A 26,630-nucleotide genomic window follows, 5' to 3' on the forward strand; every position below is an offset into this window, starting at 1 on the left:
TTGCTATTAGGGTTTAATTTTTTACAAATTAAAATGTACTGTTTCTGGTTGAATTGCAGTTATATGCAAGAAAGATGGGGGGAAGATAACGGCCCATTATTGTCGAAGTCCATGAGCGGTTTTAAATCTGATGCTGCCCAGCTAAAACTGTGATTTAGATTTTTAGTAACTAGACCGGAATACATAATATATAAATATGACTGCAGCCTTCAACTGGTCCTGTAGAAATCACTTTCTACCTTGGGGAATCCGTTGCCTTTTAAAGCACGCCCTCGCCCGACTTATAGTCCACTTTTGCTATTGCAACAGCAACGATTAATATCCTTTTTTTAACTTTGTGCACTTATCAACTTTCTGGCTGGGTATGATTTGGTTCGCAGCTTCCCTGATGCTGGTGGGGCAGGTGGGACTCAACCTGTGGGCCCCAATCTTTGGCCTGAGCAGGAGTCCCACATCTGGCATGCCCTGAGTTCATGCGGCATACGTGACTTCTGTCTGCAGGATCAGCGACTCTGGCGATACAATCCTTTCTTTTCACAGAACAGGACAGGTTAAAAAAAAAAAAAAAGCTATGAAGCATGAAAATGTGATTATGAAAGCAGAAAAAATAGGTTGAGGACTCGGGGCAAGCACAGCCCCTTGGACCGTTTTGAACTCATTTCTTTTTTTAATGGCTCCGTTTTAGGTTGGAGATTTCTCTTTAAAGGGTCATTTGGGTTTCTCGCTTTTTTGAGTGATGAAAAGAATAGTCGATAAGGCTGGTTTAAATCACTGTTTTCAGCTCAGCTGAGCTAATTTGCACTTCCCCAGAGATTTGCACCTATCCATATGGAGACTGTCCTATGTAATGGTGCGGTTCCTCTTCATTGGGGATTAGACACCTCCATTCTTATGTCCTTTGGGCCTATGAGACTTGCCCACCTTCCTCTTTCTGCAAAGTTACGCATCTATATAACTGGCCTGTATATAACTGGCCTGTTTCCACTTTGATGCCTATCCAGGTAATGCCATAGCGGCTTTGAAGTTGTGCCAGGCTGGAAGCAGAATTAGGCTTGTTGCAAGAGCAGCATAAATGGAGCAATCCAGTTATATATATGACTGCTGAGGGCTATCCAGACGTCTCACTTAAAGATCAGTTAACAGTCCGCACCTAAACTGTCTGACGGTATTTTGCATCAACTAAGAAAACAGGGAGCGAATGCAGAGAGATTGGTATCGGTGAGCGTTTAGCATTTAAAGATTATGCTGTGTGTTCATACACAGGGGATAAGCTTAATATACCCAGTTGGATAGCGAATGAGCCAGACATTCAGCTGGTCCTTGATCGTTAGGAGCATATTTAAAAATCAGTACGTTGGAAATTATTACTTGAAACCACCCAAAAAGGAAACTACCCATGGAAAATAGCTGAGAAGCTCCCTATCATTTTGATCTTGTTCGAGCACCAAACATCCCTTTGTTGCCTAATATTTGGCTTCCTGTACCCTTCTCGGTGGGTCAGATAAGGGAATTTGATATTTTTCACCAGCCGTGACGAAATTAAAGCAAAGCTACAAAGAACGCCCGGGTTGCAGCCTAGATGGGCAGTTTTGATTTGAGTTTACATTATTTTGCCATACTAAAGTCTCTTGTGGATGACTTGAATTCAATTAGCCCCTTCTTATGATGAGCCGATTTAAAAAAATAAGTGGCATGAAAGACCAGTGATTTTGCTCTTACTTTTAAATAATGGTATAATTACATACTAATCAGGTGGTAAATCTTAATTGTACATGTTCCATATGTTTTCTTCGGCCATGCTCCCTCTTCGCTTTGCCATCTCCGTATCAGCGTGGAACATACTTTCAGGCTCCTTTTGTGTTTTGACTAATTGAATATCAAAAGCGGTATATGTGAAACTTCCTGGATCCTATTCTTTAGTCAGCAGCAGCTGTGTTATTAGATGACCTTTAGCGTTTCTGTGGCACAGAATAATAAGAGTGGGGGGGGAAAAATAGTTGAAGCACAGCCATGCTATTGTTTCAGGCAGAAATGAATCGCATGCAATTGCTTCACTCATGAGGGCTAAATAAGGATGTCAGGATCTGACCCCAAGTGGGAAAAAAAAAAAAAGACAGGATTTGGCTTTTCATTCGTCATGCATGGGACTGGACAGGGAGTCTGAGAGCCAGTGTAACAATCCTAGCTGGAGGTTTAGGCTGCGTGGGCTCTTTGGGGCGCAACCTGGTTTAACAGAGCAGTATTAGCGTGTGCTAAATGTTAAGCATCGTTGGCTGAAAGTTAAAAAAGCATTTCAGTGCTTTGCTAAACTGTAGCCTTCTGTTTCGTGCTTGGGTTTTAATTAGCTCATTAAAACAAAAGGGATGATTTTAGGAGGTAGGCTGCTAGGAGTACGTCCAGCATGCTGTGCACGTGGTTCTGAACACGCTTCCTCCAAAATATATACAGTCTTTCACGTCTGTCTTTTGAGTTGTTTTTTTATTGGTTTGGTTTTGTTTTTTTGTGTTGGTTTGTTTTTTTTTGTTTTTTTTTTAAACCATAGGGCATGAAAACAGTCACAGAAAGAACAGGAGGAAACACCGGCGGAGACAGTGGCAAGACAGCAGTATTTTCTCCGATCTAGAGGTATTAAAAGACAGCATTGCGGCAAGTCAGTTTTCTACCTATAGCAACAAGACTGGGAATGCCAGTGAAAAAAAGCCGCATCGAAGGACAAAGCGATTTCTCTCGTACCCACGGTTTGTGGAAGTGATGGTGGTGGCAGACAGCAGGATGGTTGCCTACCACGGAGCTAATCTGCAGCACTACGTCCTAACATTAATGTCAATAGTAAGTGTTCAAACTGAGCAAGAATCAAACCCTCCACTTTTACTGTGACAAACTATGCAGCTTGTCCTTTCCTTTGCCTTGTGGGACAAATTGGGCTCGGGTTGACCAAATTTCAAGCCCATCTTCTCCCACAGCCCCAGGGGCTGGGACTGTCGCAGCCTTGGTCTTTAGTCCACTTGCTATTCGGGCTGATGTGCCAAAGAAACAAAATGGGATGTGTGCCCCAGGCGGGTCAGAAGGTGGCCTTGCTAGATCCTGGGATTTGTAGGTTGCTGCCAGAAGGAAGGAGAAAATATAACATGAGGTTCGCGTATCCCTTTATGAAGGCGGGGGTCTTTGTGGCTCCTATTGTTGCATGCAAAAAGGGGATAGTCTTGCTGGTGCCTTCCTTAACTCTTCATCTTGTTCAGGAGCATTTCAGTGGCTTCATCTTTCATTGACTCCTTGGATCCAGATCAGTGACCAGCTTTGAGAGGTCTTACCTACCCCCAGAGCTCTTGTCCTGATGGTTCGTGCAGGAGCAAGTGCCATTGTGTTTCTTAGAGCAAAGTCTTTTGCAATGGAGTGATAAGTAGGATGAGGATAACCATCCTTGGAGGTTTGTAGGACCCAGCTAGACAAAGCCTTGGCTGGGATGATCTACTTGGAGATGGTCCTGCCTTGAGCAAGGTGTTGGACTAGATGACTTCCTGAAGTCCCTTCCAACCCTTATTTTCTATGATTCCTTAAGTTTCCGATTCCTCCTTATACCTGTGATGATACCTGATGACGGGACATACAACAGCAAGGAAATGTGTTTGATAGGGACTTAAATAATTAACATGGTGCCTAACAGAGGAGAGAAGTCAGGGGGCTGGGGAAGGAGGAAACAGGATAAATTTAAATTTCTCCAAAAATGAAAGATTTCCAAAGGGTAGCATACAATGTAAATCAGGGAAGATAAGCACATGCTTAAGTGTTCATAAAACACTTATTACAGGCAGTTGAGCGGCCTGACCATCAAATGTGACAAGTGATTTTGGGTGTCTTGTTTGAGAAATATATTTAGTGGGCTATGATTTTCAGAGCTCAACATTTGTGTCACCTGACGCTGGGTAACCCAGAAGCCGAAGCGCGTGAAATCCCTCCTTCCTTTTGAAAACCGTGGCTGGTGAGGGCTAGGGGCAGAGTATGCACCAGCAATGTGGTGATACAGATGTGTGCAGAAATGAAGTCAAAAAGGCTTGGGCCAAGAAGGCAGTTTTGGGGTTCTGATGTACAATATTTTTCTCTTGTATTGTAAAATGATGCTGAAATCTGCAGTGTGATTTTTTTTTTTCTTTATAAGCACCACAAGATAATTTGCTTCAATTAGTACTGCTGCACCAAGGGAACGAGCGGAATAGCTGACAGGCAACAGAAATGGTCTCCCCTGCCCGGAGCAGATGATGGAACAGATTTGCGTTGCCTTAATTCTTTGTTTGCTTGAATGCCACCATTAACTTTGAATTTATCTTTCAATGCAGGTAGCCTCTATCTATAGAGATCCAAGTATTGGAAATTTAATTAATATTGTTATTGTGAAATTGGTCGTGATACATAATGAGCAGGTAATGAGTTTTTGAGTTTGAGTTTGAAGTGGCGCAGGTAGAGAAAATTGATAGGAAACGACTAAAATGCACCTCTTTTTATACTCTTTTTATGGTTAGGATGGTCCTGCAATCTCTTATAATGCCCAGACAACTTTAAAAAACTTCTGCCAATGGCAGCAATCACAGAATCATCCTGAAGAAAGCCATCTACCCAAACACGATACTGCGGTTCTTGTGACCAGGTAGGGTGCACTTTTATTGACGGCATAGCCACCAGGGTATTGCAAGAGGCATATCTGCATGCCTCACCTACCGTGCTGGGTGGTGGTTTGCTTAGATGTGCCCTCCATGCTCTCTCTCCTACTCTCAGCAGAGTTTGAGCCTTACTATGTTTGAGCCACGCTACTGCCTGATGTGGTAGGTTTGCAGTGTAGATATGCCAAGGTAGAAGCTATTGGTTTATATAAGGCACGGGATCGTCAGAAACTGGGTTTTGATAGCACAGTCATGAAAAGAAGCATTTGCATCACAACTGTGGAAGCAATGTCTTAATGAAAAGAAATGCCTTCTTCTGTCCTAAAGCCTTTTCGGATTGTAATAATGTTCAGGGCCTGTTTATCATCCTGCTGATGTAGATGGGCAATGCTCTCCTTGCCTTTGGAGAGGAGGCAGTCGGCAGTAGGATCAGGCTTCAGAGCTGTCCTATGTACTGGATATTTGTATGGCAAAATCAGCTTGAGCATGCCGGGGCGGAACCGAGCATTACTACTGAAATGTATATATTTGTTCTAATTTTGTATCTGTACCTGTACTTGCTTTGCATGAGCATTAAGTGTTGAGTCTGTTCTGCTTTCAGGCAGGATATTTGTAGAGCTCACGACAAATGTGATACGTTAGGTAAGATCCATTTTTTTTTTTTCTTTTGCACTCTTTTTGCGGTGACAGTGTTAATAAGTACTTAGCCGCAAGGCAACAGTTCTTGCTTGTTCGCATGACCATATCATAAACCTGCCGCTGTCTCCCTAGGTCTGGCCGAACTGGGCACCGTTTGCGATCCCTACAGAAGCTGCTCCATCAGCGAAGACAACGGGCTGAGCACGGCTTTCACGATAGCACATGAACTTGGCCATGTGTATGTTTTATGTAAATAAGTTTTATATTTAAGTTGCCAGCAACATTTTATATTTAAGTTGCAGGACCTGGAAACCGCAATGTGCATTAGCTAGAATTTGGGATCGAGGGAGCTGAACCACCTGAAAGGGGTTTTGGTGCATGTGGGAAATGATGTGAGCATGGGGTGGGGGGGCGAGATGCAGATCGCATCTGGGAGGCGCTGGGTGACACCACAGCCCAAGGCCAGTACCTGCTGCTGTCAGCTGCCCCTGCCTTGGTGTGCAGCTTGGTCAAAGTCAGTGCAGTGCTCATGCCCGGGGACAAATTCCAGCCCCACCAGGTACAATAGAGACGGATAGGGGACTATGCACCAACTCCCAGGCTGTTTTGGCCCCCGGGGCAATTTTGCTGAAGAAGCACCCACGTTGATGAACATGAGCATCAGTGGCTGCTTGATTCCAGAGATGGCCACCTCCCATTGACACATCCTGCAGCAAGGAGGCAAAAAAAAGACCTGATTTGATCCTATAGTCTTTTGCCCTGCAAATGACAGGTATATGACTGATCCCCAGTTAAAATACCAGGTTATATTTGAAATGAAGGGCTGGAATGATCAGCGAGTCCTACCAAACCGTGTATTCATTGGAGCAAATGAATGGGGCAGGCTGGAGGCATTCTAGTTTTAGCTGCTGTTGTGTTGGGTGTTTGGTTCTTTTTTTTCATTAAATTTCCTGGCAGAAGTCCCCAAAGATTTGGCTTTCCCCAAATTTAACTTCACTGACTCCATGTACAAGGATTTCAGGGGGCACAAGTGGTCCTGAACAGGAAGAGCCACTTTGCTCTTTTACAGGGGCTGTGGGGAAGAGTTGGATGTAATCTGGATGGAAATATGAACGTATCGGGCTTTGAATGTAGTATCAAACTGGGACTTTTCCCCTCTTCCTCTTCCTCTTCCAGTAGCAATGTGGCTCTGGCTGGTCAGTCTTTGTTGCACATTTCCAGCGTACTTCGGTATCTCCAGTGCTGCAAACCTATCGTGGGTTTATGCTGATACCGGGTGGCATTTTGCAAAGCTAGCCTGTAAAATACAAGAGCCAAATCTATGCTTTGTGGAGCCCCACTGATGCAGCAGCAGCAGGGATGAGTCTGGCCTTGCCTGTTTGAAACTAATTCAGCATCATTAGCAATCGCTTTGCTGCCAGGATGTTGCCCAGTCGTGCTTCCTGCACACAGCAGGCGTCAGCCATCTGCAGCTGATCAGCCCCAAGGGTGGACATCCAATGCGGCTCTCGACCGTGATTTGCACTGACACTGATTGCTAGGAGCTGGAGTCAACTGCTCTGGAACCGCTCGTGTCGTATTGTGGTTCTGTCTCTCTTTTTTCCCCACCCGTTACAAGTTTTGCTCTGCCAATAGCTGTTCCCCATATAGACGGTGCCTTTGTTCCTGAGTGCCTGTCAGTCCAACGCTCTGGTTTAAGAAGGAGCTTAGAAAGCAAAGTGCATGACCCCCCACTGGGAAGGGTGGGTTTCAAGATCCCGGCCCAACTCTTTGGATCAGTTCCAGAAAACCTGTGACGCTCCTAATGTCCTGTGATGTGCAGTTATCTGCAAGATCAGGGCTCGTCGCAGAGAAGAAAACTGTATCTGAGTTTTCCAGGTAGAGCGGGCTCCAGAACATTTCACAGACACATGTGGCAACGTGCGTGTCCTTCTGTTGTTGAAAGTTTTTGTGTTGAACTATGTGGCCTTCTGCAGCCAAACCCCAAGAATCCTGTAATATTCAAAAGCATTTTTACTGCTTACTGGTTATTCCAAATATTTGCATTAACTTTCTTTTTTTTTTTTTTTTTCCTCTTTAATATTTACCAGCAGTTACAAAGCTGGAAAAAATGTTTTAATATTCCCTGTTTCGGATGATGGCAGAAAGACTTGGCACTTAATACGCATGCTAATATCCTTGCTCTGATTTTGCTCTTTCCTAGATTTAACATGCCACATGATGACAATCATAAATGCAAAGAAGACGGAGGTAAAAATCAACAGCATGTCATGGCACCAACGTTGAACTTCTACACCAACCCCTGGATGTGGTCGAAATGCAGCAGGAAATACATTACTGAATTTCTGGAGTAAGACGTTCCATATGCATTAAGTTATTACCTGTGCGGTGTACCTCAAGGAGCTCATTAGTTAAATTGAAATCCAAGAGTAAAGCCTTTGGAAAAGAGTTGAAGAAATTTGTGCGTGTGTGTGCAGATGCTTTACATAGCTCAGGAATGCACCTTCTGAGACCCAGCCCTTGCCAGTTGTGCCACATGATTAGCTGGCAAGGAATTGCCTCTTAATGGGAAAGACTATTTCTTCCAAAGACGCACCAGCCATACACCCTTTTTTGGCCAAAACTCCTGTGCATGTTGCTGGGAAGGAATTCACGTACCTGGCACTAGGGCAGTGCTGTAGCACATTAGGATCCCCTTAAGTCAGAGAGGCGAGGAAGGTCATTTTGGGACACCCTTCTTCTCTTCCAGTGGCGCAGCGTCACCTGAATATGCCCCCGATTTTGGTGTGAAGGGCTTCATTCTTCTTGAGGGTTGTGAGGGTTTTTCAGCACTTGATTTGATCCTGTGATAGTCATCACAGAAATTTAATCTGTTGAATGAACATTTTGGGTCTCTCCAAGTTATGTGCAAAATGACTTGGCCCATTGTCTCTGGTTGGTCCGGCAGGATGCCTTATTGGGTGTAAAGTCAACTGGAGCAGTTAACCCAAGGTACCCAAGTTAGTGATGTTGGTTATCCACCCAGCTGTCTTTGACTCCTCAAGCCAAAGGACCAGGTGCCATCAGGGTGTGAAGGGGTGGGTCTAATAAAAGGCATTATCTCTGAACCAAGAAGCCTAGATTTTTGTATTTCTTGCAGGGTTTGAGCACACAGTTAGACAGCTCACCTGCTCTTCCGCTACATCCCTGCTGTGGTTGTAGCAACATCAGGCTGCATGGGTTCCTGTGAGATGTGAAACCCTTTATTTCAGCTGTGTGGACCCTGAGTGCCCTCATCTGTCAAATGGGGATGGTTTTCTTTCCCTGTTTCACGGGAGCCTTTAGGATTTGTTGATGAATGTTTGTGCAGCGTGCAAAACACAAGTCACATGCCATCGCTCTTCTGCTTTCCCGCAGCACTGGTTATGGGGAGTGTCTGTTGGACGAGCCTACGGCAGGAACTTACACTCTGCCTCAGCAACTCCCTGGCCTCATTTATGATGTTAATAAACAATGTGAGCTAATTTTTGGACCGGGATCTCAAGTGTGCCCATACATGGTAAGTGCAATTCCACATCTTTTGCGTTGCTTGCATTGTTTAGTTTTGGTAAGGCTTGGCACTGCTGGGGGACCGGAGAAAGGGTCCCTCCAGCTCTTGGTTGTGTTGGAAGCTGGAGCCGTCAGCTCGAAAGTGCCAGCCGCTGCCACCTTCAACAGAGGGCCACAGCCTTGATTTTTTGACAGTGACTTTTGAGAGCTTCTGTGTGTGGGACACCTGAGCAGGGTCTCGTTTTCACATGGGAAGTACTTCCAGGGTAAAACGTGTTGGTGTAGAGAAATGGAGGCACCCCAGAGCTGCTAAATAGTTTGGAGAACACAGACCCTGGCAAATTAGCTTGGTAGCTGTCAAGTGCAGTTCTCTTCTGTGGACCAGGTGCTGAGGGACCATGAATGCATGGATGCTGTGGAGTGTGAAGGCCTGCCACCGTAAAGCAGAAGTGTCATGGGCAGACATCCCCACATGTCTCTGCCAGCATGTCTCAGCCCTCCTGTGGACACCTGTCCCAGCTATTTACAGAGACTGGTACCATTCGGTGCCAGTTCCCCTGGTTATATTCATGACCTTCTTCACAAAAGGTAGCATCTTGGGAGTGGTGGAGTGGAGGGGATTTTGAGAAGCATGTGCAAGATCCTGCTAACGTGCACAGACCAAACATCCTTGGGAGAGAAGCTTTCCAGCCAGGTCTGCAGCTGGCACGACGGAGTCTCTGCATGTTCACTGATGTGCAGGATTGCTGCCTTAGTACTGAAAGGCTCTGGCCTCCCTCACCCTTGTTGTCTCATTTATTATGTTCTCCATGCGCGTGGTGGGCTGTCTAAGGATGTCGAGTGACCGGCAGTCTGCGTCGTGCTCCATCTGGACATCCTCTAACTCCATGGTTATTTGAAACAATCAAGCAGATGCAGTGCCGGCGACTGTGGTGCATTAACATCGATGGAGCTCACAAAGGATGCCGGACCCAACACACGCCGTGGGCGGATGGGACAGAATGTGAGCCAGGGAAGGTAGGACATACCTGTGCACCAGCCCCTCTTGGACACAATAACATAGCTGCTGCTATGTGAGCTACCCTAGGATAGCTACACTTCTGTTTGTTCCTGATCCCTGTGTAGTTTTCATCAGCATACAAAACTGGAAATAAGAATATCTCTTGTGTATGTGGTTTGGTCTGATTTAAGATTTGGATCCATATACAAAAGACCTGTAGCTTTGTGTCTTGCAAAATCCTGAGTGACAAAAATCACCTCTAAAAATGTAGGCAATTGTGGCATTGATGCCTACACAGTCAGATGGGTAGCACATTGGCTCAATGGTCGCACCCAGAGAGTGGTGGTGAACGAGTCGTTTTCGACCTGGAGGGATGTGGGCAGTGGGGTCCCCCAGGGCTTGGTCCTCAGGCCCGCACTGTTCAACATCTTCATCAGTGATTTGGAGGTTAGCATGGAAAGCCTGCTGTCCAGATTCGCTGATGACACAGATGTGGGGAGAAGTGGGTACACTGGAGGGAAGAGACATAATCCAGCTCAATCTAGACAGGTTGCAGAAGTGGGTGGTTGAGAATAGGATGGAGTGCAACGCAGACGAGTACAAGGTGCTGCATCTAGGGAGAAGGAACCAGCAACACACCTCTAGGTTGGGGAACTCCCTTCTCATCAACACGGTGGCAAAAAGGGATCTTGGAGTCATTATTGACCAGCAGAAAATAGGTGAGGCTCTGTTCCCCCTGGGCACCATCTGGGATAACAAGGAGCAACAGCCACAGATTGACTGAGAGCAGGTTCAGGCTTGATATCAGGAGACATTACTTTACAGTTAGGGCTGCCAGGCTCTGGAATGGGCTCCCAAGGGAGGTGGTGCTCTCCCCTACCTTGGGGGTCTTCAAGAGGAGGTTGGATAGATAGCTGGCTGGGGTATTATGATCCCAGCACTCGTTCCTGCCCAGGGCAGGGGGTCAGACTTGATGATCTGTTCCCTTCTGACCCTAGAAACTATGAAATCTGGAGTGAGATCTTTTATTAGACCAGCTGAATAGTTGGAAAAAAGCACTTTGCAAGCTTTCAGGCTTTTTTTCAACTGGCTGGTTGGAAAAAAGTTCTTTGCAAGCTTTTGAGAGCACTTTTTGCAACTACTCGGTTGGTTTAATAAAAGATATCATGTCTTACCCAATGAACCTGGCCTGCCTATGTTCTTAGACCAACACGGTTTACAACCAAAAACCCAGCCAAAATCTGGAGTGAAGTTCATTGGAACGGATAACTATTTTTTTGTACCAGGCTTTAATGTGGCCGCAGCCCTGTCAAACCACTGCAAGCTGACTAACGCTTTGCTTCACATCTGCGTGCTTAGAGTCCATGATCTATGGATTGGCTTAGAAAATACAGTGCCATTTTTTTACAGAAATATCTTTGGAACTAAAAGAGCGTGCATAGCTAAGAAAAGTCTTGAGCTAAAACTACTGGGATGCAGGCTCTTAATCATATTCTTAAAGATAGTCCTGTAACAGAGGAGCGGTAACTGGCACGTACTTTGAGCGTAAGGGAGCTGAAGCTGGTATCACTAAATCAAGTAATAATCCAACCTCAGATTTTGGCTTGGGGGAGTACTAGTCACGATCATTTACTCTGTTTCGCAGTAACAGCTCATCACGGATTTAAAATAAATCAGTGTGTTGCAATGCAAAATGGGGCAGGCTTATACGCTTAGATCTGTATCTGTTGTGGTTGGAGGAACTATTTAAAAAATGGGGAAATCGGAGCAGAGGTACTGGGATGGCAGCAGAGAGACATAATCGTTGCTCCTAGTTTCTAGTTCAGGCGTCGTTTGTGTTTATGCACGCACGGAGCTCCGCAGCCCTGGTCTGCCCACATACGGCATCAGCAGGCCGCACGTTACCTCGGGGTCCCCGGGAAAGACAAAGGAGGGCAGAGACTGTTGTAACGTCGCCACCTCCACCACTGCCCTCCTGTGTGAATTTTGGCCTGTTTAAGCTTTTTGGAAGTTGCTGCAGACAAAAAAATGGATTAGCAGCGGCGTTTCCACTTCTGCCCCGAGCTGTGGTCTCAGAGAGAAATGAATCATGGCAGATGCCTTGGGTTTTTTTGTTTTAATTCTTACGATTTCATCACAAAAAAAAAAAGGGATTTTTAAATGCAGATGTAAGGGGGAAAAAATGCAGGGAAGTTAGCCGGCCAATACGTTTCTATGAAAGGCAGTTGAGTTTCTGTTTGTCAAAATGGCACCCTTCTGCCTCTCTCTAACAGCGTACTCTTTATGATCAAAGATTATTTTTAATGCAGTCGATAGATGAGTGTAATTTCCTGGCTGAGATCTAACCTCAGCCGTCAGACATGAGGCTTGTAAATCATGTCATGGTCTGTTAGTTGAGTAACATTCACAAGTTAGTTATTCAGTCTGCCTCCCTGGGCCATCGGTGCCAAGCATGGCTGTGGTTATGTATTGGGTGCAAGTGTCAACGTTTCTGCAAGGCGTTTCTCCCCGGGGACAGCACTGCCGTGTTTCTCTACTCGGATGACAGCTGACCTCTATGCTGCAAAATGATTGGCATTGGGCCCTGTCCTGCTCTTGGTTGTGCAACCCTTCAGCTGGAGTTATATAAAGTGAGGATTAGCAGCTTTGGTTCCCCGTGGAGTAACAGACATCACAGGACTTGGGAATAAATCCTGCACGACATGGGCAATGGAGAGGATGCTTTAAGCTGAAGATCAAGCTCCTCTTCAGCCTGGAGATCCCAGCCTTGTGTTGTGCCATCATCCTTTACCAGGTAGCAGGGCTCCAAACCCAGCTTATTTCCTTAGGAAGTGTAGCTGGGGGGAACAGTGAGCCAGGGGTGTTGAGAGGCCACTGCTGTACAACGAGGCACTGCGGAGAGTGGAGCGGATGTGAAAGCAGAGCAATTAACGTGCCGCAATCACTGTCCTCTTCAGGCGGGCAAAGGTTGACCCGTGCACCTAGGAGCTGCCATGGGGATATTGAATCTGCAGAAACCTGTTGGCATAGGAGTGAGACACAGGTATTTTGTTCTGCTGACTGCTCGCGTAGCCCGAGTCTTGTGTCATCACTGGGATTTGAACACAAGGTGAATATGTCTGGTTTGGCGTGTGGGCCCTAACCGTGATGGCCTCTGACTTTCCCTAGCAGGAGAAAGCTCCTTCCAGCCTTTCCCTTTCTATCCCAGCATGGAAATGGAGTCTGGGTGTGGAAAATGAAGGGTGGGATCTGGAGCTCAAGGTTGCTTTGCCTGGGGCTGACTTAAGGTCTTTGGGGATAAGTAACACTGAAAAAGTGGAGGCAAGGGTAAACCCTAGCTCTCCTCAGACCTCTTGCAGAGGTTTGTCAAGTGGATAATTCTGCAGACGTTGCTGAAACTCGCCCTGGGTTTCCTAAGGTCTTGGTGACTGATGGCTGAGACGAAGCAAACAGACCCTGGCGGGCTTGAAAAAGCTGGGTACCTCAGCAGATTCTGCTTCCATTTCCATAGAGATGGCTCCATGTCTTTTTCTGCCAATCCAGCCACAGCAGCCATCTCACTAGCTTTGTTGACACAGCATTAATTTGATGAATGGGTTGTGATTTGTCTAAATATTTGAGCGCGGTTTTGCTTTCACTACGAGCATGTCAGCATTTTATTTGCAAACCCAGTTTTTCAATAAGTTGATCACTTGGCTGGGTAAAGGCCCCGTCCAGCCACGGCTGACTCGTAATGAGTTGCACTCCTTCTCCGGAAACGCACTTAAAAATGATATTGGGAAGCGAGAAGTCCTGGCGTCCATCAGTGGCTCTGTGGCGTTGTGCAAATAGTTTTATCTCTGCCTGGGTTTTCTCAGCAAAAATTTACTGGCCTGGGTGCACGAGTTAGTAAATGAAGTTTTTTGGCCTTTTTTATGCACAGAGTCAGATGAGATCCATGCAGCTCTGTGAAAAGGGAGGTTTTCCTCTCTTATAGGCACTTTCATGGGGATGAGCAACCTCCTATTCTAAGGTGGTTTTCTGAGTCTAAGTATCATGATGTATTCCTAGCAGTCAGTTCCCTCCAGTTAGGCTTATTTTTGTTTTTACGGTGGCTCCTGATTCCTGTAGGATGGCTTTGGTTGAGCAAGATGCTGTATGATTGTGCCTGAGACCGGATGTGAAGCAAGTCACGCAGTTTCCAGATGATACAGAAGAAATGCGTTACAGCTACGGTGGATATGCCACAGTTCTTCACCACCTGCAGTACTTGGGAGGTTTTGCACGCGAGCATCCTTGTTAAATGCAGCCATCAGACAGGGTGACTCTAGCTAATTCTGTTATCCTCCCAAAAACTTTATGGGGAGAACTGTACACAAAACCCTCACCTGTTGTTGACCAAAGGGGTTCCAGGAGTGCTTTGATGTCTGAGGAATACCCATTGACACAATAGTCGTGCCAAAAGATGCAGGGATTTAAAGCAGTGTACCATCAGAAAGCATTTGATTTCTTTCTAGACTCAGCTTGGTGATCAAGGCCATGCATAAGTCCTGTTGACTTCGCTGACCCTGCGTGGACTGATGAACCAGGGTCATATCTGATGCTGCTGTTAATAAGACAGAAATAGGTGTTTGAAAGCAGCGCTTCAGACACTCCAGTTAGAGATTGAGCGGTCCGGCTACTACTTTACCCTCCAATTGTGCACATAGGCATCCTTGTATAAATAACCTTGCACAAGAATGACCCGCTCACATCAAGTGACTCGTGCTTTAGTGTTTGCAGGCCCAGGACTGTTTCATCTCCCCGGGCTCAGGAAATGCAGAACAGGTGATCTGTGCACCCGTTGTTCAGAAATCCCTTCGGCCTCCAGAAGCAGCAGGATGAGATGCTGGCAGATGGGGAAACTTAGATTCAATTTAATTCTCTTCCTCCTCCCCCAAGTGTCTGAGCATTGTGGCCCCAGAGCATTGTCTTTTAACGTGAAGCTAGTATGGAGCACATATCTATATTAATGGGTTTTTAGATCCAGAAGGAATTATTAGGATCATCTCCTGCGAGCTCCTGCCTAGCCCAGTTCTCCCAGGAACAGAGGGGAACGGTGTGCTGCAAGCACCCAAAAGCTTGGGCTAGGCACAAGATTTGTGTCTTTCTAAAAAGATCCCCCACCTCCTTCAAACACCTCCAGCAAATGAAGAATGTGTCACTTCTCTGGGAGAGTGGCTGCAGCAGTTAATCACCCCAATTATCTTGCTTTCAATTAACATGAAGCATTGAATGTTCTTGCTTCTTGAAATGCTCACGTTCAGGATTGCGGGAGGATATTGCAATGGCACGGGTCTTTCTTTTAAAAAAAATAAAATAAAATAAATCCTTATCTTTCTAGTCTGAAAATACCACTATTTGGGTTTTGTATCTTTTTCCAAGAGAGATTAGCATACTGGTTTAGTTCAGTGTCTTCATCAATGACCTGGAAGATGGGATGTGGTGTACCCTCAGCAAGTTTGCAGATGACACCAAGCTGGGGGGAGCAGTAGATACACTGGAGGGTCGGGCTAGGATTCAGAGTGACTGAGACACACTGGAGGATTGGGCCAAAAGAAACCTCATGAGGTTCAACAAGGACAAGTGCAAAGTCCTGCACTGAGGAGGGAGCAATCCCCTGCACCGGTGCAGGCTGGGGGTGATGGGCTGGGCAGCAGCTCTGCAGAAAAGGACCTGGGTGCGACAGTGGACAATAAGTTGAATATGAGCCAGCAGTATGCCCTTGTTGCCAAGAAGGTGAATGGCTTCCTGGGCTGCATGGGTAGGAGCGTTGCTGGCAGGTCACGGGCAATGATTCTTCCCCTCTATTCTGCACTGGTGAAGCCACGTCTCTAGGAGATCCTGTGTCCAGCTGTGGGCCCCCACTACAGGAAGGATGTGGACAAGTTGGAGAGAGTCCAGTGGAGGGAAATGAAAATGGTTGTGGGGCTGGGGGACAGGACTGGTGAGGAGAGGCTGAAGAGAAGAGCAAGGGGGATTGAATAGCAGCCTTCACCTCCCCGCTGGGGGCTGCAAAGGGGGTGGAGCTGGACTGGTCTCAGTGAGGGAAGACGACAGGACAAGGAGCAATGGGCTCATGTTACAGCAAGGGAAGTTGAGGTTGGATATTAGGAAAATCTTTCTCGTGAGGAGGGTGGTGAAGCACTGGACCCGGTCACCCAGAGGTGTGGTAGACTCTCCATCCTTGGGGGTTTTTAAGACCCAGCTAGACAAAGCCTTGGCTGGGATGATGTAGCTGGGGCTGGTCCTTCTTTGAGTAGAGGGTTGGACTGGATGTGACCCCCTGAGGTCCCTTCATACCCTCATTGGCTCTGAGTCTATTAATTAAAATGTCTGTGGGAGTTAACAGCATTTGTAGTCCTCCCTGGAGAATGTGTTGTCCATGGATGCTTTGCTATCTGCTTCCCTGGGGTTAAGGTTTGCCCTGTTGTCCCTTGAGCTTTGTCCACTCTTGCCTGTATACTCAATCCAGCAAACAAGTCCTGGTAGAGGTGCAGCTTATGCCAACAAAAGAGTCATTTTTTGTCATGGTTGCTTATGCCAGTTCTCCAGACAGAACTGACCACATAGGCAACAGCATTAGTTTTGCAGTAGCATTTGACACTCACCCTTTGGCTAGTCGTGCTCCATTGGTTAAGCATGTGGGACAGGGCCAGGTTTGCTACCACTGTTACTAAAATGGAAATGGATTCATTCTTCCACTAAAGTAGGTTAAGCACTCTGATTTGAAGTCCAAATTGAAAATGACCACTCCACTTGCATGTGGCAAAGCTACGCCAGCAAAACTTACATGAAGACCAGGTTTTTGGAGGAAATTGTGATGTGGAAAAAACACGTTGGGATGAGGAACAATCAGTCATTAGTTTTAATTTGTCATTTTTAGTGACATATTTCCCCCTTTTTGTGGTGTTGCATGTGGTCTTGAAGAGACTTGTTGTATATATCCCTGTCTTCTGTCTCTTGTGCTGAAATGTTGTGGTTCCTACCTCTAGCCAGAAAATCAGATAAGTAATTTCCTCCCCCCCACAACTAGCCCTGTTAATGCTGCTTTATGGTTTCAGGATCAGCAAACAGGGAGTATTGTGCAGCTGGCATTGCCGTTGTCCTTTTCTCCATAAATCGCTTCTCTGGGAGTCTTCACCATTTAAGGATGCAAAAGTTTGAATCTGCTGCTTTGGCCGTATTGTTTGCAGAGCAGCATGCTGCCGCATGTTCTGCGCTGGTTGCTGCCGAAGTCCAAGGGGCCCTGATTCAGGAAGGCAATTAAGCATGTCCTTAAAGTTAATGTAAAGTGTGGACTCCAAAGGGCTTTCCTAACCGGGTCCCGGGAGTTTCATAAGTAGGCTTGGATCAAACCCCTTGATTTTTATTGCCCTGGCATTTAAACAAATCTCTTCTTGCAGGTTTATGCAAATGGGGTTTAGGTGACGACAAAGCAATAGATAAAGTTGGTTTGTCGATTGTCCGTTTTCATTTGAGTGCATTGTTTAAGAAGAAGCAAGCAAAGGACTGTGGGCTAAAGAGTAAGATAATATTCTTGCTGGCCTCCAGCCTCTGATGTATTGGTGTTCATTGGCTTTTGTCTCGTCCTCTTTTGAATGCAGCACTGTCGGTATGGGATGTGTGTTCCCAAAGAACGGGAGGCCTCCATCACGGATGGAGCCTGGGGGTCCTGGAGTCCTTTCGGGACCTGCTCAAGAACCTGTGGCGGGGGCATAAAAACTGCAGTCCGCGAATGCAACAGGCCCGAGTAAGTACAGGGGTGATGCATGCCCTGCTTTTCGATCTTCCTAAGCATCGCATGAGAGACGTGGCTTGAGCAGACCAGAGTATCGATCCAGCCACCGAGACCCTAGAGCTGACTGTGTGTGTGTGTGTGTGTGTGTGTGTGTATTCAGCTATTGCAACGCCTGAAGTATAGGCTACACCCTGCTCTCATGGACCTTGAGCCATTGCAGTTGCACCAGGAAAAGACTAGCCTGCCATTGTTGTGTGAACACATGCCATGCGGGCCTTTAATAGTTCAGTGAGGGATGTGTGTTGAGACCAGTGTGTAAGAGCCTGGTGCATGTGAGCTTTAGAAGAGTAGGAGGAAGCAGAGGGAAATGTTGGCACCTTTGGTTTCCAGGGCAGAGAGGTCCAGTCCAAGCTGCAGAAAGTGCTCTGAGTGTGCAAGGGCTGTGGCCATGACCATCCCCACTCCAAACTGGTGTCTCTGGCTGGAGACTTCTCTGCCGTTTCTCCCTGGTGGGGGAAAAAGACGCCATGTAGGTGTTAGTGAGCCCAGAGTGCCATTTCTCCCCCTTTTGCAGGGAGGAGAAACTCTAGCTGCATCTCTTTTTTTAACCTCTCCCCTTACCAGCTCCTGTCAGCTAGAGATTCTGTGCACTACTGGCATGGCCTCCAGAAATCTGCACCCTGTGTTTAAAAATGTTCTCCATAAGGATGTGTGCAAAACAAAATCTTGAACCCTTGGAATTTGCAGGGATTTTTTGCCCTCGACTTTGAATGGGATCAGCATGTTTCCTGCAAAATATTACTATTAGCTTAGGTAATTGGTTTGAAAGCTGTCTCTTTGCACCAGTGGCTCTGCAGGCTTCTGCCTTAGCTGCCCTGCCTGCTCTCTCTCTTTGGTAACCTGAAGGAGTGCAAGAAAACCATGCCAGAGGGAGCAGAGGGCAGTGGAGAGGATTCTGGCGGGTTTGTTGGTCGAAGGAAGGGGATTTGAAATAAACTGCAAACCAGCACTTCGAGGCAGGGCTTGTTTGACTTCCTTGGCTCGGGTCTCAAAGAGCTTATTGCCAAGCAAATTGCCATTAGTGATGCATCGGTGTTGGTTTCTGCACCACTTCATAAAATCAGCTGCAAGCCTTTTGAAGTCAGTGGTAGATGAGTGTTAATTGAGGAAGGGAGATTTTTATACCTGGGAGACTGGCCTGAAAGCAGTGCAAGGAGGGGGGCAGCTTGGTTTGTGTGGCCAGACCTCAAAATAAAGGCAGAACTGAGGCTGAGGGGAGCAGGCATCAGCCAAGGAGTTCAGTGACCATGGAGAAACCCCACAGGTGTGGCAAGCATTTGCATTTCAGGGGGCCTTGCTGCATTGGGTCAGCAGGGGCCATATGGTCCCCTCTCACTTGGAGCATTGAGCAATGGAGAAACAGGACGGTTGTTTCCAGAGAAATCTTAATTGCATGCACAGAGGAACCACAGCGTTGTACACGTGGATGGTATCTGTGAAAGACGTTCCTGGCGTGTATAGCACCATCCATTTGGGTTGTGGCAGTTTTGCAAGGAAACCACACGGGCCTAACAGAGGAGTTGAATTTAATACCTCATGGGAAACATTGGTTAGTGGGTTCAGGTTTTCATAAATGCCTAAGTGAGTTAGGCTCTAAGCTCCCACTGCTTTAACTGTCTTAGAGATGTATTCGGTAGCTGTGTTGGTCAGAGACACAGAGAAATGCAAAAATCTACGATTCTTGGTTCAGAGATTGCAACCGAGAAACTGCAGAAAAAAAAAAATATTTTCTGCAAGCTTTAAAGGTGGTCAAAAGCCCCCGTTTCCTACCTCTGGGGACTTTTTGCAATCTTTAACTTTCTCTGAGCCTGATGAAGGCTTGTGTGTAAGCCTGAAAGCTTATAGAAAAACATAATTTTTTTTTATTTTTATTTTTTGCAATTTCTCAGTTGGTCTAATGAAAGGTATCATCTCTGAACCAAGAGTCTTAGATTTTTGCATTTCTTAACTGTCTTATGCACTATTGAAAATCTCAGTTTGAAAGCAGCAAAGTGTGCTTATTCTTCTTCATTTCTTTCAAGGAGATGCAACCCTCTTTAGCCCAACCTGAATTGTGCACAGGGAGAAGTTCTGCCCCACTGGGATGATCCTTTGGCCATTTACATTTGATATCATGATGTGACCTCCCAGGCCCCCAGACCTTCTCCTAATCAGCAGATCTCTGTAATGGCACAGATATGAGCAGGATCAAAACATTGTTGGAAGGAGTAAACTTATTGCCTGTTTCCTCTCCCCTTCTCTTTGAAACATTAGTTTTTCCCTAAAGTATTTTTTTTCTAAAATATAAGAAAGAACTAGTCAGGCAGTTGTATCCTTGAAGCATGTTGACTTTAAATTTTTGTTTTTTTTGTTTTTTGTTTTTTTTACACCTTGGATAAAGAAGACAAGGTAGCCCAGATATCTGAAGCCAGGGAATTTGGCTTTTTCTGTGCAACGTGTGCTAAATGTTGAAAAGTTTTTGGTACAGTGGATTGAGGTTGGCATCTTCTAGGCTATGGAGCCGTATAGCGTGAAGAGCTGAGAGCCTCCCAAGTACAGCATTTCAAGTGATAAAAAGCCCATTTAGTCTTACTGGGAGTGGTGCTACTGCCTCTGCCTGTAATCGGCTCTGGCACTTACATGGATGAGCACTTTGTAGAAAGTTGTAAGGCTCTAAGATGGGAGCAGACTGTGTTTTGACAGGCACTTAAAGGATTGTAGCAGCAAATCAAACCAGACCCTTCCTACAGAGACCTTTCACTTGGGAAATCAAGCTACAGATGAAGCCAACTGCTGCCATATATCACATATGGTGTCAGTACGGCTAACTCTGCATTGCAAAATGAGGTGTGGTTGTGATAATCGTATGAAAAAGTGCAACTCTTAAGACATCAGCACTGGCGGCTCTCTTTTCATGAAAGGTCTCTGGTATTATCGCCGAATGCGGTTGTAGTCACGTCTCCATTTTTAGTATATCCCAAGACTATCCTTGCGCTGGAACTGACTTTAAGCATGTCTGCAAACCAGTCTGTTGGGCCACTTACCTGCTGAGTGACTGGTTATGCAATGCTTGGTTAAAAAGCTCCAGGTTAAAAGATGCATTAGCCTCTCCTACTGAAGCACGGTCAGTCTCTTTGCAAAGAAGCAATCGCCTATCTTTTACAGCCTGGTTTTTAAAGTGTGGCTTGCTCTTGTGTGCATGTCATCACTGCACAAATTATTGCAATTTCAGCTGAGTGCAGAAGCTCCAGGACAGACAGACACTAGGTTATGCACGCACGCACGCACGCACACCTGTTTGCCCAAATAAATGGCAGAGCAGGGGCTTGTATAGAAAATTGCATGAGCACACCCGGACAGGGGGTACATGCCCATTTGGAAGACATAACTCTCCTGGATAGATCCTGTTTTGATGTGTGTGAAATGAGCTGTAGTTCTGCAATCTACTCCTAGAAATGAAGTATTTGGTAAGGAAGATTCTCCTGGCAACACCTGGCTTGACCCCTGCAACGCAGAACATGTAAACCCAGTTTGTGCCAAGCATTATGACTGGGATTTTTAATAAGTTTCTTTCTGTTCGTCCATGAGCAGACTTGCTGCTGAATCGCATGTGCTGCCACACTGTGGTGTACGTGTTCAAAAGTCTTTTGTGGGGGCAATTTTAGCACCACTGAGAATTGCTCAGGGAAACTGTCACTAGTGTCGATGGTGGTATGCTGCATTACATGTGCACACCTACCTTTTTTTAAGCATGCTGCTGGACAGGGGGGTTGGATCCATGTTTCTTTAACCAGTCATAATGGCTTGGGTGCCTTGAATAAACGAAGCTTTATATTGACATCAAATATATTGTATTTCAAAACAAGTTAGTGCGGGAGCAGGATGACCTGAGGCATCCTGATCTAATAAGCCACGTACTGAAACTCTTGTATTTTTATGCCTTTGGGAGTGACTCAGCCAGGGCTGTATGTAGTACTCCAGTTGGACGCAGAATATTGTTGGAGTGGAAATAGAGTTCATAATAGAAATTACCTGTGAAAAGAGATGCTTCTGGTATAGTGGGAGTGTGCATACAATGGGGTGACCTCTGTAGCTTTGTGATAGTTAGGTATGAAAACGCTGGATCGTGCTGGATGAGTCTCCAATGTGTCAGTGCTTCTTTGTGACACTGAAAATGTCATGTGCAATTGGTGGGACTTCACGTTTTGTGAAACCGGGTTGTTTCTCAGGCGTAGGATCAGAATGCCCTGTTTACTTAGATTTTGTGAAAAGCAATATTAAGTCATTAAAGTTTTTAAAGAGCCTGAAAAATTGTCAGGATGGTTTAGGGCTAGTTTGAAATGTCAGTTATAAGTGTGCTTAAGCCTCAAATACTGGCTGAAGAGAAATTTTAATGACAAAGTTATGAAACTGGCACCTCCTGGCAAGATGGTAATTTTTTTTTTATTTTTTTTTACAGCTCTTGGTTTACGGTTGCTTGATGAATACAGCAGATTAACTCTAATCAGAAGTTTCCCATCTAGGGAAGGAAAGTGGATAATTGTATATGGTCTGTAGACCTAGTTTGATCTGGTGGGGTACAACATGAATCCTGCATCCTTTTTGTTTACGACCATTGTAGAAAGAAGCACAAGTTCTCTTAATGAGATGTGTTCATAACTGAAGCATTGTGCTTAGTAAAAAAAAAAAAAAAAAAAGGCTTCATATAATCAGAATATTTCTATTAAATGGTCTGTTTAAGAATGCTTCATAATTTAAGGCCACCGTGTAATTACAGCAATTGAAATAGAAAGGTTTCCAAATGAAAGTAGCACTTGAATCAGTTTAATTTTTTAAACCTACAATGACTGATTTAGGTTTGAGAGAGATCGGTAATGTTCATATAAGGATGAAAATGTTTAGAGCTCAAAATTGAACTTCTGTTCTGGCCTCTGTTCTTATGTAAGCGCTCCATCTGGAGCGTTGGAAAGTGAGAGTCGAGAGGGTAGTCTAAAGTTAGGTGGAAAGTAGGTCTAGGTGGTACCTTGGAGACTAACTTGCTCCAAGAGGCATGAGCCTTTGCAAACAGCAACCTACCACTTCAGATGCTATGAAAGGACTGGCAGAAAGAAAGGGTTTTATATGGAGAGGAAGGGACATCTCTACGGGAGTAGATCGATGGGCTCGGTTGAGATGAACAAGGCAGTTAACACCTCGAGGGACAACAGTGTTAATAGTAGTCCAGATAATGGGATAAGAATCTGTAGTTCCTGTTGAGACCATTCACACTGTCCAGCCCATGGATGGTGTCTTGTTCCACATTTCAGTGTTGAAGCTGTTTGTTTTTTTTGTTTGTTCGTATAAGGACAAAGTGATGGGACGCCGGGAAGGTTAAAGGGTTCTGCAGGTTTGGGACTCAGTCAGATGTGTATCAGTTCATTTTTTTAAATAGGTAGCAGAGGGGGCACTATAAGCAAGCGATGGCATGTATCAGGGTGGCCATGTATCACAAGTACACTGGGGGGGAGGGGGCAGGCAAGCAGACATTTTCTTGTCTGTGCCTCAGTTTCCCCCATCTGTATAATAAGAATTATACAATTTCCTGTCATTTGTTAAAAAACTAATTTTTTGCACTATGGGGGGGAGGTAATGCTCGGGTAAGATAATGCAGGGAGCAGAAAGTGGAGCAGCAGATCAGGTAAAGGAAAGGGATCCGAGTGGCACTGGGAGGGTGCAGGGCTATTTTAGCATGCCTGCCAAGAAGGTTGGTCCCAGTAGCATAGCCGATGCTGGTGGAGGGGCAGGTGAATAACACCTGGATGTTATAATTGGGGGTGTTTGGTGCAGCAAAGGACGTGGTCTGTACTGATAAGGGATGGTGCCTGGCATAGGGGGCTCTAGTAAGGCTTGGTGAGAATTAGAGCAAGGCAGTCTGTTGCTGGAGAGACGTTTGATGTCGGGGCTGGGAATCTGGGGGAGATTTAGCAAGACCCAAGTGTCTGCTTTGGAGACGTAGCCCATGCAAGAAACCCAGACCCTTCAGCCTTCAGTTTTTGCTGAAAATCATTCGTGCCCAATTGCTCATGCTAAGGCCTAATGTTCACACTAAAAGGGAGTGCACAAGCATGGACTAGCTAACAGGAGGCGGTGTTCATTGGGAGGCACTGGAATTGGAGACGGGAGCTCTGGGTTCCTCCGCGGCTGCACTAGTGGCCTGCTAAGCAAGAGCATTTGCTGGTCCGTGCCTCAGTTTCTCCCATCTGTATAATAGGAATTATCCTGTCATTTGTAAACCGTGTTGAGATCTATGGAAGGTAGCTCACTAAAACAGGCTATTAAAAAGAAAACGTACGCTCTCAGTTGTAGGCTGCACATCATGTCTTTTTTTTTTTTAATGGTGTGAGAGAGAGACTATAAAAATAATAACTTGGCCAATTATATAGCTCACTGCCAGCCCGCGTATTGAAGATCTTCTCATATATGCACAGTTTCTTTCATTTCAGGTTAATATTGCGGCTCGTTAGGGAAATCCCAGGAAGTCTTCTAATTTAAAACGTGTATCTTGTCATTGGTTTTACTTGTGGAAATCCAGGTGTGCTGGGAATTTTGGAGCACCCGTGGGAGTAACGCTTGCAGCTCCTAATGGCATTCAGGGTCCTGCCTGGGCATTTAAAAATCAGGTTTGAGTTTATGAAATGCTGCCTTCTACTAAGTAGAGACTTTGAGGTCCGCACGTTTAGCGGTCATGAATGGTCTTGTGCTTTTACAGCTGATGAAGAGGAAAAAAAGGAGGAGGAGTACATGAAACAGAGACCTGGTTAGTGCAACTCGTGCGGCAGCCATTTTACAAGCCCAGCAATTGAGATTAATGTTATTGCATCCCCTTTTGTGCTGGTTATGGCTTGGTATAAGTTTTGCTCCTTGGATGCTGTTTTTTATGAGTCATCTAAATTGACCTCTCCTGCCTTTAATTTAGAATGTAATCACACTCCTGCAGGAACGCCAGGAGAGGAGAGAGCTGCTGCCTCTGCACTTGATTGCATTACCAGACTATTGAGTAAACACCTATTTGGATGTGGGAGCTTACAACTGAGTGCACCAGTAACTTTATTTTCCACCCTGGGGACCTGTAGCTGGAAATGGCAGATGTAGGCAGCAGTTAGTGCACATTGGGCCAAACTCAACAAGTGCCTTCTGGTGCTAGTCCACTGCTGTATTATTTTTGTCGTTCAACTGTTGCACCGTGCTATATCTGGTTATTCAGCAAGGTCCTGTTGTGCAGGGTAGTGTATGAACATAACACAGGCGTTACGGCATATGCCAAAGGCGGCTTACCATCTGGGTCTGAAACCAGAGGAAGAAGCAGATACAAGAAACGGAGGGAGCACCAAGAGACTATGCAATGATGCATCTCTGGACACCCGATGCATATTCATGGTTGAGAGTGCTTTTTTGCTGGCCGTGTAGCAGGAGGGAGTTTGAAAGAGGGGCTTTGCAAGGTTGATGAGAAGGTTTTGCAGATGTATCTAGAGACCCCCTCATGTATGAGGGGAAGCGTTGGAAAAACCTGAAGCCGATTGCTGGAAACTTTACAAGTAGGTGACAAGTAGCCAAGTAGCTTTTACACTGGACCATTGCATGCTTTGCGAGGCATTGTGCATCCTTTTTCACGCTCTGAAGCCTTAGAAGTGGCCAGTTGAAGTATTATCAGCATTTCCAGGGCAGTTGTCCTTTGGACTGACCTTCCAGTGAGTCTTATAGTGAAAGTGCCTCCTCTTTATACCTCTAGCACCACATCCTGAGCACTCAAGCTCTCGTCACTGCTAAAGCTTGCATCTAGTACTTGAGACCTGTGGCTTGGGGGTGAGGGGCCGGGGGTTTTCTCTGGGTCTCAGGTAAGCCACTAGCTAGCAACAGGCGTGTCTGTATGAGCGGGACTTCTGTGCTTAAAGTGGTGGATATGGGAATCGGGGTCCATTGCCTGCTAATCCACAGGCTTTTCCTGTGACTTTAGAGCAATCGCTGTTTTTTTGGTGCTTTATTTCACCTCTTGTAGACCAAAAAAAATCTCTGTCTTCCTAAGCATGTTATGAAGGCATTTGAGCTCTTCAGGTAGAAGCTGGTAAGTGTCACCCTTATTGCTAGCCCACCTTTAGGTGACAGATTTCTACCTGGTAAGAGGTACCTTCTGCAAGTTGGCCATTCCCCGTCTGCTCACGGCTTGCTCTGTGGGGCTGTCACCTGGAGATTTCTAATAAAGGTGGGAAGAAACAGGGACTCTTTATTTTCAGTTCTGGAAGAAGTGTTTAAAAGAAACCAGAACAAAACCCCCAGCTTTGAGCAATTTAATAGAATATAATTGTGGGATGTGTCACCCATAGGATCGAACTAGATCCTCCATTGGAAAGTCTCCCAGTCAGATCCATGGGCTTTGAATCGGACCTGAGCTACGCTGGCACAGGGTGCAATCCAAGCTCCTGAAGCGGCTGTTGTGAAAGGCAGTGGAGCAAAATTGCAGAGTACCCCATCGTCTCCACGTCAGAAGATAGGTCTCCGGGCTGCGGGGAGGCAGAAAGGACAACGGCTGGCTGCGACTTGCAGCGGCGCTCATTGCCGAGCTGTTGTTGGGATGGTTTAGTTGTTAGCTACACACGCCCTGTGCCGTTATGACAGCAGTGAGGTCAAGGACAAATTTTTGATAGAAAACCTTATCTTTTGCGCTGGGGGAGAGAGGTGATGCTTGAATGAGAGGCCCAGGGGCTGACGGCTGGTTGTGATTGACAAGCTCCGCATTTTAAAACTTGTGGGTGTGTACGTTATTTGGGGGTTTTTTGGTTTTTTTACAGACCCAAAAATGGTGGAAAATACTGCGTGGGGCGTCGAATGAAATTCAAATCCTGCAACACTGACCCATGCTCAAAGCTGAAGAGGGACTTCCGCGATGAGCAGTGTGCTGACTTTGATGGGAAGCATTTCAACATTAATGGTCTACCTCCTAACGTGCGTTGGGTTCCTAAGTACAGCGGAAGTA

General features: G+C 45.8%; 1 protein-coding gene across 3 annotated transcripts in view; it reads left to right on the forward strand.

The window, feature by feature from the left end:
• ADAMTS9 (ADAM metallopeptidase with thrombospondin type 1 motif 9) overlaps window positions 1-26,630 on the forward strand; it is a 101,745-nt gene that overhangs the window by 11,694 nt on the left and 63,421 nt on the right. For all 3 annotated transcript variants that reach the window (XR_002101445.1, XM_019536698.1, XM_019536699.1), the window contains exons 3-12: window positions 2,543-2,829; window positions 4,335-4,418; window positions 4,518-4,642; window positions 5,257-5,297; window positions 5,427-5,532; window positions 7,498-7,644; window positions 8,691-8,832; window positions 9,732-9,839; window positions 17,448-17,593; window positions 26,446-26,627. Coding sequence is in view for 2 of the 3 variants with exons in the window: in XM_019536698.1 (XP_019392243.1) it covers window positions 2,543-2,829; window positions 4,335-4,418; window positions 4,518-4,642; window positions 5,257-5,297; window positions 5,427-5,532; window positions 7,498-7,644; window positions 8,691-8,832; window positions 9,732-9,839; window positions 17,448-17,593; window positions 26,446-26,627 (1,368 nt within the window). In the remaining variant the exon portion in view is untranslated. The remainder of the gene's footprint in view (window positions 1-2,542; window positions 2,830-4,334; window positions 4,419-4,517; window positions 4,643-5,256; window positions 5,298-5,426; window positions 5,533-7,497; window positions 7,645-8,690; window positions 8,833-9,731; window positions 9,840-17,447; window positions 17,594-26,445; window positions 26,628-26,630) is intronic.

Source organism: Crocodylus porosus, unplaced genomic scaffold, assembly GCF_001723895.1.
Source record: "Crocodylus porosus isolate Cpor-Errol unplaced genomic scaffold, CroPor_comp1, whole genome shotgun sequence".
Classification (NCBI taxonomy): Eukaryota; Metazoa; Chordata; order Crocodylia; family Crocodylidae; genus Crocodylus; species Crocodylus porosus.